The sequence below is a fragment of the Electrona antarctica genome (genome assembly GCF_951216825.1).
Source record: "Electrona antarctica genome assembly, chromosome: 8".
Lineage (NCBI taxonomy): Eukaryota > Metazoa > Chordata > Actinopteri > Myctophiformes > Myctophidae > Electrona > Electrona antarctica.
In genome coordinates this window covers 12,514,991-12,532,839 of record NC_136789.1, presented here as the reverse complement: position 1 = coordinate 12,532,839, position 17,849 = coordinate 12,514,991, and the positions used below count along the sequence as shown (strand labels likewise).

General features: G+C 44.9%; 2 protein-coding genes across 3 annotated transcripts in view; one reads left to right on the top strand and one right to left on the bottom strand.

Moving 5' to 3' along the window:
* tmem132e (transmembrane protein 132E) overlaps positions 1-2,050 on the bottom strand; it is a 472,661-nt gene extending 470,611 nt beyond the window's left edge. Inside the window, exon 1 of the mRNA XM_079507332.1 lies at positions 1,922-2,050. The gene's annotated coding sequence lies outside the window, so the exon portion shown is untranslated. The remainder of the gene's footprint in view (positions 1-1,921) is intronic.
* Positions 674-16,486, top strand: dtx2 (deltex 2, E3 ubiquitin ligase). Of its 2 annotated transcripts, XM_079507333.1 has the most exons (9): positions 674-1,440; positions 2,763-3,351; positions 5,363-5,421; positions 7,723-7,917; positions 9,791-9,852; positions 9,953-10,120; positions 10,628-10,789; positions 13,331-13,420; positions 13,684-16,486. In XM_079507333.1, exons 1-9 carry the CDS (start codon positions 1,059-1,061, stop codon positions 13,918-13,920), a joined length of 1,944 nt encoding a protein of 647 aa, XP_079363459.1. In that variant the 5' UTR covers positions 674-1,058; the 3' UTR covers positions 13,921-16,486. The 2 variants fall into 2 exon arrangements, with proteins under 2 accessions (XP_079363459.1, XP_079363460.1); XM_079507334.1 differs by lacking the exon at positions 7,723-7,917 and having other exon boundaries at positions 676-1,440.
* Positions 16,487-17,849: the final 1,363 nt, after the last annotated feature.

The window sequence follows — 17,849 nt, the reverse complement described above, 5'->3', positions numbered from 1 at the left end:
CACTTCACTGCTCGATATAGCCTACACTATAGCTCTTGTCCAGAGTTCTAATGCCGTTGCATGCAACGGCATTAGGGCTATGGACCAGAGCTAGAAATACACCAGACCAACAGTTGGCTCACACCTTCTGTAAGTAAAAATATATGAATAATAATTATTAATAATTTTAGCAGTTTTGGCAGTTCGAGTTATCGTCTCCACACAATTCGGCAATATGGTAGAGGGCCGTGAGGATCCCTCATGAACTGAAGCTCACACTCAATTCATCAAAAGACCTCTGACCTTGCTCGGTCCACTTTTCAGCCTGTTTTTTGGCCACGTCAAAGAAATCACATTGTAACTCTGGTTACGGTTACATGATACAAAGCTAGTTGCGCAGCTTTGTTTGTCTGTGTGTACCACATTTGTGATGCTTTGATTGGCTGAGTGGAATGTGATGATGTATGATAAGAGAAAGAGCGCCAGTCACTTCACACAAGTGTGATTTTTATTTATTACTTGTCAAATAATTTATTTTCAGTCATCAATGTTTGTATAGCTCATTGTGTATATTGCGTGTAGCTTTTTTCTTTTTGGACTTGACCCCTTCTTAATAGCTGGTTGCAGCTATTATTATTATTTAAAATGGTTAAAAAATTTGAACTTTATCAAAGCAACTGATATTTTCCTGTGGAGGGCAGCAATTCGCTGGACGTGCGTCAAATCTTTCTCTAATTTCACATGAGGGCGAAGAAGAGCAAGCACAAAGAAGAAGGACCAGAAGAAGAACAGAGGCAGACAAGTCGAAAAGGAAGAAGAACCTAAACCGTCATAATGCCTTCTTATGTCGGCAGTTTATCCTTCTTCCACCCGCACCGTGTCTGCTCTCAGAGATCCTGATACAACTCACTCCATGGAAACATTTAACGAGCCAAGCTAGCAGCGCTAGCTTAGCATCTCCTCCTCGACCGACCGGGGTTCTTTGACTGTCATCCTTTGATAAACAAGAGACGGAGCTCGCTGTGTTGTTAGCTAAAGCCCAGAGCTAACGTCACGTTAGCTTTGTGTGTGAACTGAACATGGCGATTGTCTCTGGCTCTTGCGTCCGGGTGGGCGGCGGGTCGCGGAGCAGCGGCCCCTCCGTGTCCGCCGCGACACCCACCCAGACCCAGCAGCAGGTCCACCACGGGGGGCCCGGGGGCCCACCGTCCCAGCCCATGGTGGTGGTGTGGGAATGGCAGGACGACCAGGGCTTGTGGCGGCCTTACAGCGGCGCGGTGAGCGGACACATCGAGCGGTGCTTCTCTCCCCCGGCTCCTCCTGCCTCTGCGTCCTCGTCGCGCGGGGGTCCCGGCGGTGGTCCCACCGTTGCCACCAGCATCTGCCTGGGCCAGTCAGACCCCAGCCTGGCCCCGTACCTCATCGACATCCCCAGCCTCAAGCAGTTCCGACAGGACACAGGTATTATGAACAAACTCAACACGGCCGACCAGAGCTGATCAACTACACTTTGCGATGCGTTGTCAGATTGTTTCTTTTTTTAGATCGGTTCTTGTCGGTAAGCGACGCCGCCAAGGATTAGTTCGACGAATTTGTTTTAAGTTAGTTCTGCTCCGATTCAATATATCGGTTGAAAATACATCGTTTTGACGCGCGACTAAATAATGGTTAAGCGGCAGCCTAATCTAAGTTGTGATGATGATGATCGATCATGGACTCAATTTGACTGCTCCATGCGCGTGTTGTTATTGTTACTATTCTTATTGTAAATCTACGTGCATCATGATGACTGTAACCGCTCCTAAAGAGTCATCTGAGGCAGAATAATATGTATTTATACCCAAGAGACAACGTGGAAAAACTGCAACACAAAACATGTTTTTTAACACAATGAATTATAACTGTCATGAAACTGTAACAAACAAAATAACAGGTAACATACCGTGTGCGCCTTCTGTACGGACGAGTAGTTACGTTCTTGTTCCCTTTTAAGTTATATTTTGTAGAGACTGACATGAAGAGCTGAGAGCTCCTTCCCTCTCTGTACCGTTTTTGTTCTGACCAAACATTTCCACACCCAACAGGTGATTTTAATGAGGCGATTAGGGTCTCACGAACCCTGACGTAGGTTAGGTATACTTTTCCCCAGCTTGTTACGGTAGCATATTTACACAGCAGTTTGCAAAGTTGTTCTCAAAGTGGGGTCCGGGGTCCCCAGCTAAACAATTGATAGTTGGAAAACAAATCGAACCTTTTGGCCTTAACCAAGCAGTCTGTAACGCTGGGAGTGTACAAATGATAATGTGTACATTTTCAAAGTTATGGGGGTTCTGTGGCCTAAATGCCTACTGGGTGTCCTTTAAATGGTACATTTTTGAGAACCACCACGTTGGCACTTGGCGGATGTCAGTCAACGCATAAAGGAGGCTCATGGCCTGTTCAAATCAATGTAAAATATTGTATGCAGTGACAGTGCTGTGTTGGCTAGTGGCTACTGATGATCATCTGTATGCCCAAGTGCAACATGAACCCCCCCCACAGGCCAGAGTTAATGGAAGCTTACACACCTTCTGCAATAACAGGCTTTTCTTTCCTCTTTAAAGAATGTTACAATGGTCCAAACCTATAGCTATGCACTTGCAGGGAGAGTGAAAACATGTCTCTGAATTTTTGTTTTGTTTGTGTGAACAATGTAAAGGGATGTTAAGGGTATTGCATAAACATTAAGATTATATACTGTTACTGTATTTAGGTTATCCAACAGCAATCCGTCTCTCTTTCAGGAAAGACGCGATCAGTGCGCCGGTCGCTTTTTGCCCAGTCCTCAGGCCTGGGCAGCGGCGTCTACTGGGAATGGGCCAACGATGAAGGCGGATGGACACCATATGAGACACGCACTTCAATCCTGCTGGAGCACAGCTACCAGGCCCGCCAGGCTACAGCAGACTTGAATCCACATGGATATAATTACATTGTTGACCTTACATCGCTGGCCCAAGTCAACAAATCCACCAGCTTTAGACGGCAAGTGCGACGGCAGTGTAACTTGCCCTATCCGCTAGCGTCATCTGGCTCCTCTGCCATCCCCCCGGGCCTTGCCTGCTCCTGCCAGCAGTGTCTGAGTCACGGCAGCACGGGTCCCATTCCTAGCCGCTCTCGACACTCGTTTTCGTCAGGGCAACTGAGCCGCCCTAGCCTGCAGGGGGCAGGAAGGGCCGTAGTGGCTCACCCCACCCCGGTCTATTCACCCTACCCTAGGAGACCTCTGTCCGTTGGGGGTATGTCTTGGGGTTGTCCTTGGCCTCCACCACCCCCCGGTAGTCAACTTTCTGGCCCAGCACTGGCAAGCTCCACAGCTGGTAATGGTTTAAGGTTGGTATATGTGGTTTGATTTTTTTTGTCAGGTGAAACCTGACATACGACAGGCCCGTTTTTAACACTAATTATGCTAAGGTATACACGTCCTGGGAATCAAAACCACGGGGTGCTAAGGACGTGTATAGGTGCCTGAAGAAAAAAATATATATTTATTTTTTGGCCTGTGTCGTGGCTCAGGGGTCCAGGCACCTTGGCTGGTAGTCCAGTCTGGCAGTGTGCTGCGGGTTCGACTCCCGATCCCTACGGCCTTCACCCCCATCTCGCTCCCCATTTCCTGTCAGCCTACTGTCTATCCCTCTATAAAAAATTAAAATAAAGGCGAAAGACACAAACATAAAAAAACAAACAATATTTTTGTTTTTGGTTGGCCTCTCCTGCAGTGTACTACTTGTTTTGCGCATGCGCACTTCCGTTCACTTCCGTTCACTTCCTTGTTTACGGCTTCAAAAGAATGGCTCGTAACTCCTAATCTAGGGAGCTCTCCATGGTTTTGACCAAAAGGACAATGTTCTGTCTTCATTTCTGACTTCAGCATGCATGTCATTTGGAATATAAACACTTCCAGAGAGACTTTAGCGTGACCAGCGTGAGGTAAGAATGTTAGATTATGCCTCACGGTTTTGGGAGTAAAATCTGTCATATCTGCTGGCACTCTGTGCCTTATTTTGAAGAATTCCCTGGCAAAAATAGTGTTAATAGCGACCTAGTCATCAATGGGAGTCGCCCCCATGCCGCCTAAGCCAATGGGAGACGCCTAAACACCGCCTAAGCCATTGGGATACGCCTAAACGCCGCCAGCCAATTGCGTAGTAGCGACCTAGTCATGATTGGCTGCCTCCTAAGCTAAGACACGGGCACGGCGGAAGTCTGCAAATCTGCAATGCCCAGACCACACTCGTATAAACACCGCAGTGGAGCGGACTCAGCGGAGCGCCTGATAACACCGCCTAATGTTATGAGCAAACTGGAGAGCAGGAAAGATGCACAACGGAGCCAGCGTTTATTTCACCTGACAAATATGACTACCTATGTAATATTTCTTGTTACTCTCTTAGGTCACCGATTCACTAGCCTTGGAAACCCAGACGTTTTATTTCCAGGACCGATGCACTGGTTAGAGTTCTAGAGACTAGAACAGAACCTCAGCGTTAGTTTGGCATCTGTGCTGATTTAAAAAAAAATGTTTATGCTTTTGCCACTGGGAATAAAAAGTGGACATGCCGGTAGACACAGCTGCCTTTCTTTGAGCTTTGCTTCAATATTGTGTTTGAATGTGTTTCATAGTGCTATTTCTGTGTTCTCATATTACAACTGCATAATGCTCTCATAAGCGATGACAGGCAAATGTTATTGGACAGAAGATGATGCAACACAGTTTTTCAACAGAATTGACTGTTCTGTTGTGGATTTTCTTTGTTAATCTAAAATTGGAGTGAGATGTTATGTTATTTTTCTACTAGTGTGAAGTGGGCACTGGGCAGTAAGTGAAGACAAAATTAGACATTTGTGCTATCTTTTGAAGTAAAGCGCAATCTTCATTTCAGTAAGGACAGGTGTAATTTTCATTTTGCCTTTTTGCCAGGTGCTTGAAAAGTGCCTGGACTACATTTGCTACTACCTCTAGTAGCGACCGTAGTGGACACATTTTCATGATTGACTTCCTCGTCTCTGGGCTGCCTCTAGTCTAAGCCAATGGAAGACTTACCCATAAAACATAGTCTGAACGGCATAAAACCCATACTCTGAGGTAGAGGCTGCAGCACACAAACTGATTATAGTGTAAATGTTCATAAACGAGAGCTTTCTGCACCTGGCAGTTATGACCGAGTCGTTCTTGTTTATTCTTGGTTGTATGCCGCCCGTGTTGCACACAACGCGTTGCATTGTGAGCTCGTATATCACCCTTTTTGTTTGGTATATCTTGCTTTTACCAGCACAAACCTTTTCTGCTTGTTATGCTTCCTGCATGTCAGTCAGCCAGTGTCTTCTTTTTCCTGTTCAACAGTGTTCCTGCCATCCCTGTCCAGCTGAATGGATCCACTGGTGTGAGCTCTGCCCTGGCAGGTAAATGGGTCACCAGCCATCCATCCTGAATGTCCTGTTCTGCGTCAGTTTGTTTGGCAGTTGTGTGAGACATTGTAAGCAGGGTTCGCTAACAAAAAAAAGCAGGGAAGTGGGTTTGGCCTAACCACTTAATCCAAATTTATTTCGTTGTACAATAGTGTCGGGCGATATGTCAAACTATTCCTGTGGGCCACCATCAACCCAAATATCGGCTATTGCCAATATACTGTATTTGCGCAAGAAAATAATTCTCACAGGAACTGCTTCCTTCTGGGGCTACCAAATAACGACATGCATTGCCAGTGTCTGGTTACTATTAGTAACGTGATACAGCACGCTATCATTTTCAGTATGAGGAACAGAGATGACTGTCTGTCTCATCTCTGTTCACACAAATGGGACTTGACATAAATCTTGAATTAATAGCGTGTCAAAACGAAGTTGAAGCGGTGTAGAGACTAAATCCCTTCTGGGTGCAATTCATTGACAGCAACAATGTTGCAAATGTGGCATCCAGTTCCCTTTTTACGTGTGCATTGTCTTTAATAAGACTGACAATAAAAAAATCCTGCAGGCTAATCACTTGGTTCAATTTCTCTTGAAAGGGACTAGCAAAATGAGTGTAGGGCAGCTAATGCCCAACATTATATTTTCGTACCCATTGATTGACTGATGATATAAACATAACTGACACTAGTAATTAAGCAGACTTTGCAGATTGCTGAGAAATTTGACAGCAATCACTTCAGAATTAAGTGCAGGATCTTCAAGAGAGAACAGCTAAATAGGTGGAAATAAAAATGGATCAGAGAGCAACTAAACACCGTTATAGTGTGTACTATACCTGTATATGTGATAGTCAGTCACTGCCCTATTTTGTGAAAGACTCGACGGAAATCAATTGATGCAACACAAACATGCATAATATGGCCCAAATTGATGCCCACGCATTCTTCAACGATAGACAGATGGCATGCATATCCATAGGCAGAATATTCCAAAGCATGTGCAGCTAGAGCAAAGACCTCTTTAATGTATACACTGCAAATTCCTCATTGTTAATTACGGCAACTGAGTTAAAGTAACTCTCAGATTTGCACTGCCGGCTTCTATTAGCCCCTAAAGTCTCTTATGGGTAAATGACCCAGGAGGTGTAATGAGAAATTACTGTCTTTGTAGCAGTAAGAAGCCCAGGCACTGATTTGTATGATTTGCCATGAAAATACACCTCATATAAATTATTCAATGTTAAAATAATCAGGAATAACACCATTTAACCCATTAAGACCTGAGGACAATTCTTCAAATGTCTTCTAGATCCGTTTTCTGAACCTATGTTTATATCAGTGGTGCTCAAACTTTTTCATGTCAAGGACCCCCAATGATATGTATTTCAGTATTTGGCCGCGGACCCCCATGTCAAAAGTTTTGTTCCAGGGACCCCAGAAGCAATGATTTGTGTTAAAAAATGTTTGCTTTATTTTCAAATTTTCATGATTTTTGAATAGCCAAAGCTTTGTAGCTCAAATAAAAAATGACACGGATGCTTTCCTGGTCTTAACAATGAAGGCGGAACAGAATTTTATAATGATTATTTTTGTGTTGCTGCCCGTCATCAACTTTGTTGCCATCACAAGCCAGATACCCTTACTGGATTAATTGGAGGATCCTCTGAATAAGCCTGTAAAAGTTTGAAGATTAAATTAATTTTCCATCTAGGTTTTGTAGCCCGATCACGGCTCAAATGGCCAATCAACATTGTGTTTTCTTGTCCTTAGTCTTCTTTTACAATGTCTAGACAACAGCTGGTCATTTAATAGAGTCTGCAACAGTGTGCAGGACTTTGTTTTATTTGTTATTGTTTTGTCACTCTCACATTTCCACAGAGAGCCATTTGAAGGTGGCATTTGCATGCTTTGATTTTCCATTTTTCTATTGCATATTCTAGTAATTTTATGAATTACTAGTACAAACAAATGCATACTTATTACTCCAATGGGGCAAATGGTGACAGTTGTCATTTAATTCCACAGCAAGATGACATGAAATCCTACTAAACATTAACACAAACTTAAGCTTTGACATAAATAGGATAACGCGCTGATTGCATAACCCCTCTACGATTGTGTGTGGATGAATCGGGGTGGGAGAGTGCAAGTGTCCACTACTGCTTTGTCCACTCTGCATATCTCATCCTTTTGATTTCTTCCTCCCTTGCCCCTCGCTCCGGCGATATCTCCACTGGCTCTCCACCCCGGCCTCCCCACCCACCCCACTCATCCCCACCCCACTCCACTCCAGGCATGGCCTCCATTTTGATGTCAGCAGTGGGACTCGGCGTGCACTTTACCAGTGCCCCCCTCCCCCAGCAGCTGCAGCAGCCTGCTCCTCTCTCTCTTCCTCCTCCTCCTCCTCTTCTATCCCCAGGCAGCAGGCCCAGCAAGGCCCACAGCGGCAGCAGTTCAGTTAGGAGGGCAAAGAGGCAGCACAGGAGAGGTAGCTACCACATCACCGTCACCGTTGTCCCTTTCTTTGCCTCTGCGTTGTGTTAAGTCTGTCCTCCACCAGTCCACCCACCTCCACCCTGACTCCTCCAACCTGACATGACACATGGACAGTTTGTTTCATCTCGCATCAACTCGCATTCACTGCCTCATTGTTGTTTATTCCTGGGGGTTGTCAGACAGGTTTCTATGGTGTGGCTCTGTAAGGAGGCCAGCTATCTGCAAATCGGGTCTGTCCGTCTGTGTGTCACTTGGGCTAATATCACAAACCACTGGACGGATCAGTGCCACAGTGCACACAGACAAGTTATTGCCCACAATTTTAACTTACATTGTACAATTGGACGTCCATTAGAGTCGGATCAGGCTGAAAACTTTTTTTTGTGATACATCATATGAATATGACTGGGAGTCATAGCTGACCGTTATAAGTCTCGTTTTATGTTTAGTTTACATCTAACTACCACTGTGAAGAGAAGAGTTATCAGCTTTAAATATCTTAACCCCACCCCGTCCTCATTTGTATGCCTCATTTCGCTCCTGCTTCGCATTAATTTCTGCCTGAATACATTTCCCATCTCCGCCTGAGCCGCCATGAATATCCATCACATGTATTATGAGTTATGACTGTCATTCATTCATATACTGTATGTTGCCCATTTGTACTCTGCTTCTTTTTTATTATTATTTGAATACACTGGAAATAATGAGGGAACCGGCAGGAATCTTAAGCGAGTGCCAATAGCTATTGAAATGTGATCCCATTTAGAATTGTGTTCATACTTCAACCGGTGGCCTTCAGAAAGAGGTGCTGACCCAGCTGTGCAGGATTGATACCCCTAGAGCTGTTGTAAATTGAGCAAAACCTAAAGATGGATGTTTACTTACCACTGAATCTGGTTCCACAGCAGACTTGATACTCCGTGTGAAGTGAACATGAGAGAGAGGAAGAGAGAGAGCGAGAGAGAGACCTATCTCGCGCACGCACATGCACACACACACACACACACACACACACACACACACACACACTCTGATGGTAGTGGTATGTGATTGGTATAAAGTCGTTCATTACTCACCCTTCATTCTAACCATAGCTACTATACATTAGTACTGTATTATTGATTCATTTTCCATGAGCCTCATTTTCCATTTTCAGCCCTGTCCTGCTGACATGACACATCTACCCCCCACCGCCGCCCCATTAAATTATTTAATGGCTTAAAGGAATACGCCACTGTCAGATTTGTGGATGTTTAGTCAATTTGCGACATTAACGGTGTCGATCGATGCAATATTGTTTTGATTACATGCAATTCTGCCTGAGAAAACAAGAAGGTAATTGTCCTGTTCCAGTCTCAACGTGGCGAGTTCTCACTGTTCAGTGTCGACTAAAATAAAAGTTTGCTTCTCTAGCAGTTTAAGGCGTTTGCCCCTAGTGGCAGAGGGGAGAATGATGTCCGTATGAATATGTCAGCACCCAGAGTAGACTCTGTGCTTTCGATTTGCTGCTTCGGCAATGTGGAGAGCATTTATGGACTTGGCAGTGCACCATTTATTAGTCATTAGAGATGGAGATGGATATGGTTGATAAACAATGGAGTATTCCTTTAAAGTTTATTCATATGTTGTGCATTGGCCCCATTTTGTATGGCAGGGTGCAAAGAGCTTACATACATGTCTGGAATACACATGCCTTTGTCCTGACTAAAAAGTCAGATGCCAGACTGCAAACTTGTGACGGAGAATTCAGTCAGTCGTTGTCACCCGACTGATTTCAATGGCAGCCTCACTGGGCCCGGAAACATCTTGGGTGTGGATACCAGCCCGCCTCATTAATTGTGTCTCCTCCTTTCATGCCTCAGCCCAGAGACCAGAGGAGGTGCTCCAACGCTACATGGAGCAAGTGGCTGTGGTCTCAGATGAGGTATCCATTTAGTTGTATTAATGTTCTTTAACCGTGTGTTGTGTTTACAATACCAGCAGTTGTGACACTTAACATCTTCTACATCTACACATCCTTTCAGGATTGTATCATCTGCATGGACCATCTGTCGAATCCATCTGGCTACGAGACGGCATCACCAGAGGGCGGATCCCAGAGCATCCTCCCGGACACTGTGGGCAGGTTCACCAAGTGTGGACACAAACTGCATATGCTCTGCATGCTGGCCATGTACAACAATGGAACCAAGGTATGCAAGACAGTCTCCAGGGTTTATGTTGCATGCAACGTGCATAGTTACACATGTCGGGCAAAACAGAGCACGAGCAGTGACATTTTGAAACGTTATTTTGGTAATGTTCTTTGGGCCATGTGAATGAAGAAGACACTTCTGTTATCATTGAAACCACTGGAGAAAATTACCATACTGCATTGGGTTGGTCCTGATGTTGGCACAATTCAGTCTGAATAAATGTAGTTTATATCATGGCAGTGCTTTTCAGTGAATGCACACATTGAATATAAACTTGGACATTACAAATGTACTTGGGAAGCCATACGTTTAATTCTGTCTTCATTAGCATGATATTCCATCAACTACAAATGCTGCTGCCATAAACATAATATTCTGTTCCCTGGAACTGAAGCTGGTACATGTCCCAGTTCAGTCAGTTTTTATTAGTAATAGTGTGTGTATCTTGAGCATACCTAACTCATGTTTGGTTTGGTAAAAATTGCCCCTGTTCCCTTCCTCCAGGATGGTAGCCTCCAGTGTCCCTCATGCAAGACAATCTATGGAGAAAAGACTGGCACCCAACCCAAAGGCAAGATGGACATCTATAGCATATCCCAATCGCTTCCCGGCCATCCCAACTGTGGCACCATCCAGATTATCTACAGCATACCCCCCGGCATACAGGTAATTCACTGTCGGTCTTAACCCATTCAAACAGAGAAAGCATCTTGTGTCACTTTAGATTTGAGACATATTTTGTGCGCTTATTTTATTTATTATTTCGGCCACAGGTCGCATTTACTATGAAAACCTTTCCCGTGAGTTCGTCCGTCAAGGCATGACCATATAGTCATGCCTTGTGACATCACGTGACATCATCAGAGATGGAGATCCCTCATCAATATTAAGCCCATATATGGGAATGCCCATAAGAGAGATCCCTGATGTCATCAATATTGGCCAGCAACCCTACATCTGACCTCAAACCCATAGATCTCCATATATGGAGCTGACCTGTTCTGACATTCCATATGTTGATCCTTCCCCATCCATCCTTCCTCTTCGATGTCTCCCTTTTGACTGATACCTGTCCATTTAAACTCTAGACGGGACTGCCCCAAAGTTATTAGTGCAGCCGCACCCGGAAGGCGGCGAAAACTAGTTCTCAACAGGCCAGAAACTTAAGACCCAGCCCTACCTGGGCCCTCATCAAACCCTGTACACTCAAGACACTGCCCCTGCTGCCACACTTAGATCTCCATATATGGAGCTGACCTGTTCTGGCATTCCATATGTTGATCCTGTACAAACCCTGTACACTCAAGACACGCTCCATATATGGCGAGTACAGAATTCATTCCATATTTTGAACTGACCCCCCCATGCCAAAGTGCCAGCGCTCGCCCAGCAGTCTGCTGTCACCCAGGCGGATGCGTGCACGCGACCTCGAGGTCTCTTCTCGCCATCAGGTGTTTTACTGGTTATTATTATTGCGACTGCAGGTCGCATTTACTATGAATTGTTGCATTTACTATGAATTGTTGCATTTCCCGCCAATCCGTTAATCCGTCACCCCCATGCAGGGCCGCTTTAAGGGTAGTGCGAATGGTGCGGCCGCACAGGGCCTCGCGCAGTCGAGGCCTCGCGCTAGCCAGTGTTTTTTTTTAAGAAACAATAATCGCATCGCAGATTCGCAGCCCGTTCCGTCGCAGTTGATTTTTCACCTATTTAAGCTGCGGTCGGCTTGGAGCCGCCCCCCAGGGGGGCCTCCGACGGCCGCGCGTCGCCTCCTCCTCCCAACCGGCGTCACTTATTCAGCCTCCCGTTAAGCAACGCCCGGCCGTCCGGTCGTGGGGTCCCCTGTTGTCCCCCTTTGCGCTGCGCAGTGCCGTGCTAGCTTGCGCTGCAGAATTAGAGCAGATCTACAAGCTCACAATGCGTTGCAGCGCGACGCGTTGTGAGCTTGGAGATCGGCCGCGCCACCACGCAACGCAGTCGAATTATACACACACTGGAAACGAAACAAAAACAAGTTGAACACATGTAGGCTAGTTGAGTGCACAACCGCTCCCGGTCACAAACAAAACGACTCGGCAGTCGGCACTCGAGTGAAGTGAAAAGGTATGCCATCATGTCATGTAGGACTGTGTGTGGACAAAAAAGGTTTTATTTCAAATAATTAGTCACACATGACTATGCGTGAGAGAGAGAGAGACTCTCTCTCTCTCACGCAAAAGTAAGTATTAATTAATTAATTAATTCAAAAAATTCGCGCGCGCGCTAATGCGCGCGCACATTGTTCCCCCCCAAAATATCGCACAGGGCCTCGCATTTCTCCCAGACGCCTCTGCCCCCATGCCTCCATATAGCATCGTGACATCACATCTCCATATATGGCCATGCATCATGACATCACGTCTCCATATATGGTCACGCATTTGTCAGTCTGACATCATCAAACCCTCTACACTCAAGATACGCTATATATGGCCATGAACCCTGACCAGGGATCTCCATATATGGGCATTTCAATCCCTGTTATGCCCATATATGGAGATACATGATGTCATCAATATTAAGCCCATATATGGGAATGTCAATATATCACCATATTGTGACAGTCTGTTTGTAAATTCATCAAATATGCGAATATAATCCATTTCTAATGGATGCCTTGGCCTGGAAGAGAGCTCATCAGGTGGTCTCCAACCTTCTTAGAGTGTTTAAACCCTCAAACACTACACTCTCCAGTTGGTGGGTGAGCAGTGATTGGCCAAGTCACTGCTCCTCTCCTCCAGGCTTCCAGCTATAAGTCCACGGAGGGGCACCCCGGGCGCAGCCATCACCGAGGCGCAACCAGCACCGTGAGGGAAGGCCACACCCGGCCAACAGGCTGTGGTTCGAAACCTGCCGGCCAGGTGCAGCAAACCAGTGCTGGCCACACCCCAGCGACTGCTGTGCCCCCGCCCACTGTCCTTTCTCTCCTGCCAGAACTAACAGGAAGCTCTCTCTGCCTTGTGTATTATTGGGGGATAGCAGGCACTGAGTGTGGTTGCCGCGACACGAGTCACACTTATTTATTTATTATTATTTATTTATTTTTCTTTAGAAAACTGCTAGGGTCTTGATGTTATTTGTAGAATCAGCCTCAGGTCTTAATGGGTTAACATTGATGTTAAGACTGTAGTAATGTTAAGTATAGTGTGTCTCATGTCTTGTGTCCAGGGTCCAGAGCACCCCAACCCAGGGCAACCATACACCTGTAGAGGTTTCCCTCGCCTGTGCTTCCTTCCAGACAATGAGAAGGGCAGAAAGGTAAATGTTTTCCTTCTTTCATCTGCTGTAATTTAAGACGAAATAGTGCATCTTTGACATGACGTGATGATTTAAAGCTGCAGTCCGTAACTTTATCGAAATTTAACCTGTCTGTATTGTGGAGTATATTATGTAAAAATATGTTTCTACTTTGTCCACCACTGCTGTACATATATTATTTATGTTGCTAAAATATATGCTTTTATGCTTCGGTTTAAGTTGAATATTTAATCCCTTTGCTTCTTCCCTGCTTCCTGCACCAGGTCCTGGAGCTGCTGAAAGTGGCATGGACGCGGCGTCTCATCTTCACAGTGGGCACGTCCAGCACCACCGGCGAGCCCGACACGGTGGTGTGGAACGAGATCCACCACAAGACCGAGATGATGTCCAACATGTCTGGCCACGGCTACCCTGACCCCAACTATTTGGACAACGTCCTCTCTGAGCTGGCCTCTCAGGGTGTGACCGAGGACTGCCTCAAACAGCCAGGCCCAAGCTAGGCAGGCAGAGCCTGGCTACAGACTGTCCCATCAACTACTGACCAGTGACCAGTACCCCCCCCCCCTCCCCCAGAGAGAAACAAATGAAAACCCTATGTCAGCCAGCCACTGGTTATTGAAAGTCAGCATTGCACCGAGTCCCTTTACCACCATGCTTGAAGTAACTGGAGGCTAAACGTGAGCAGAAGACTTGAAGCTTCTTTAAGAAGCTCCGTGAACTTGAAGGTGCATAGCGTAGTGCAGGGGTGGGCAACCCTTTTCTGGGCATGAGATCACTTAACAATCAGTGAAAACCAACATTGCTTCTTAATATGGGCTGGTGATTAGTAGAATTCACGTGGAAATAGTCTGTTTAATATTCAAACTTTCATCTAACGAAGAAATGGTCTGTTTAATATTAAAACTTAACTTAACAAAGAGTAAGTCAATAATTTAACATGAATAATAAATAAAAGACATTCTGAACAATAACGGTAAAAATCGTTAATGTATTTTCAAAATCCTAATTAATATTAAATGAAACAAAAACCCCAAAATTAGTCCTGCAGAGGGATAGAGTGAAATCTAATTACACATCTGTTGTCTGGGAACTAACTGCCAGTGCATTAAAGTCAGGATGGTAGCTGCAGGGTACAATTCTCAAAAACAGTGGTCATCTGTCATGGCTGATCGATACTTTGACTTAGAATGTAGGTATTTAGCAGTCACTCTTATCCTGGGAAGCCTTCATGTGAGCAAACGCAGTAAGGCACTACCTTCATGCAGTCATATCATCAAACGGCATTCTGCTGAAAATGCAGTTTGCCAACATTAGTATTCTGTCGATTCGTCCAACTGGATACAAATGATTGCTCGTTTGGCAAGAACGTATGCTAAGGTCGGATCCACTTTCTTTTTCTCAGTCCACTTGTCGGCTGGAAAAGTCTTACAAAGTGATATGTGGTGTCATTCCAAGTTTCCTTTCCTTTGCCATCGCTTGCGCAGTTGTTGGATGAGACAAATACATTTTCCATTCGAAAAATAATTATCTTCCCCGTTCTGTGTGGAAAAGACTCTGTCTCTTCCCAAACTCATTGTACCATTCTCTCGTCAGCTGTGGTTTAGCCCATTAAAACTGTGTTCTTTTAGATTTTTGCTTTGGCCATTCAAAAATAGCAGGTGTTCAAGCTCGCAAAGTTTGTACATCTGCTATTTTTGAACATTTAAAAAAAAGTGTTTGAAAAGTTTGAGAACTACTGATTTAGAAGGCTTTTGTAGAATCAGTCTCAGGTCTTAATGAGTTAAAAGTAGTAGCCGAGTACTACCACTACCATGTTAGTCACCTGCAGGACCATTCCTATGTTCATTGTTCATCTGGGTCGCGTTGCTCCCATAATATGAACTTGTGGGGGGGGTTCACATTTAACCAAGCAAACCTGAGCGTGACTGGGTGGTGGAGGATATAATATTAATAATGGATGTTTTTTGCCTGGGTTTTCTAATTGTTCGCGGTTGACCAAAAAAGCCCATTAAGATGACCGGTCGATCGTAAACACATGGTCGCCCACCCCTGACATAATGTTTATCAGGAGTATATTAGAATGCATTAACTCCAGTTTGCACCCCAGTGCATTCGTGCTTGTCTTCTGTTCTAACCTATCGGATGTGCTGCAGCTGCACATACAAACTGAGAATACGGACGACAGTGGATCTCCCATTGACTCCAGAACTTGATTCATTGTACTTTCACATCAAGAGACCCTCTTGTATCCCATAGACGTGCACAATTAAAATCGTAGCTTACATAGGGGATAAAAAAAAATGTCATTAAGCACTTTAGTTCTTACAGTGCATTTATTCAAGATTTGTTAATACCAGGTTAGGGCTGGTTGGATTGTGTTCTAATTGGTAATTTATGCAATTAAGAAAGGGTATCTGCGGGAAGAGTTATGTTCAGCACAAGAACACAATTATATTGACTTAGCTAGGTGAGTATATGTTTAATACACCTAACTAATGGGAAAAGGCAATACCTTGTTTTAAATATGAAAACTCAGCACTGTAGAAGAAACAACAGTCGTATGTCAATGGATACTGGTTCAGAAATTACCGTTCTGGCTTGGATTCTGAGAGATTCTTCTAGTTTTAAACCTTGAATAGCATTTATAATTTGACCCTGATTTCTGAGCAATTTATTTTCCCAAGTTTGATGAGCAGATGGCTACTGCACTCACATGGTGATTCACATGGGTTACGAGGTGGACCAAGACACTTACTGTCATGTGTAAAACATAAGGCTTGGCCATTGTATCCAAGTAGATCAGATAGACTACTGAGAAAATATATTCTACACAAGTTCTGGTCAAGTAAACCTTCAAGTGTGACAATCAAGGTCAAAATATTGCCAACCAGGACCAGTGGCACGTTGAAACAAGAGACCTGTAAAGTCATTGTTAACCTGACCACTGGCTCTGAATTGTACACTTCTGTTATTCTGCCCATGATATTGCAGTACAGTTGTTTAACTGGGTCTTGAGATGTATGCAAGTGTAAACATTCTCTGCAATAAAGAAATTATATAAAACAATTCTGTCTCCTTGCTGTCGGGTATAATACCGTGTGTGGATATGATTCACATTGTCTGATAATCCTATAAATATATTGTCACTAATTGATATTTATTGCTACTCTGCTAAGGTGTTATCGTTTACTGCGAACATTCCATCTGCAAAGTGGTGGTAGCTGGTACTACATGGTACCGAGCCCACCAACTCCAAGTGCCCTGGAGCACTGCACTTGAACCCCCAGGAAGCATGTGAACTACCACCCAGTCCTGATCCCGATGACCTTTGCTGCGTGTCACCCCTCATCTACCCCCCCCCCCCTTTTTCCTGCCAGGCTTAAAAAAGCCCCCTAAAAATATATAAAATAAACATCCATTTTCACAAAATACCTCATGAAACATACTGAGCACATTCATGTTCCATCGTCCTCTAACAATATATATACCGTAGATGTCTATCTATAAATGCACCAAGTCTCTGTCTGTCTGTGTGTAATCCACGTAATTTGAGAACTGTTCGCCCCACCGACTTCACTTCAAATTCGACACATGCGTTCCACACCACCACAGGCGGTGCAGTGCCCGGTGTCGAGTCGGTCGGACCCATGGTTGTCCAGAAGTCAGAACCGCCCCAGAAAGGGGCTCTGGACAGGGCCCCTGCCCAGGGTCTATATATGGAGCTGGCCTGTTCTGACATCATTCTGACGTCTGCATAGACTCCATATTTGGGCATGCCTGACAAAGAACTCCATATACAGTATGGGCATAAAAGGGACACAGACATAATATCTGGGGGGGCATGCATTTCCAACTTGCATCGTTCCAAGTAGGCCAGTGCACTGATGTAGAGGCTCCAACGCATAATATCTGGGTGGGGCATGCATTTCCAACGTGCATCGTTCCAAGTAGGCCAGTGCCCAACGGGCACCACTGTAGAGGCCCCACGGGCACCGCTCTAGTACAGTATAATGCCAGATAATCAGACACCAGAGTTTATCAGTCTGATTATCTGGAAACAGATTTTGGTGACCCCATGCTGTTTCATCTTATGCTACTATTGGGTGTAAGAAGCAACATGGACTTATTGAATGTTCCAGGATGTCGCCCCACAAATCTTTGTCTTTGTGTGCTTACAGTATGTGTTTTAATTGACATCCCAATGTGGCTCTTTGAGCCAGACATTCTTAGCAGCAGATATGGATGGAAGAGAGCAAAATGATAGAGAGGGAAGGAAGTAAACCTGTTTACGTGCAGGAGTCAGGACTGGCAAACAGTTCTGCCCAAGGCGCATGCTGTGCAGCACCTAGTCCCAGGCTCCCAATACCTGAAACTCTTCCCAGATATATTGCTCAGCTTCAAGAATTGATGCAATGGTAGAAAGGAGAAG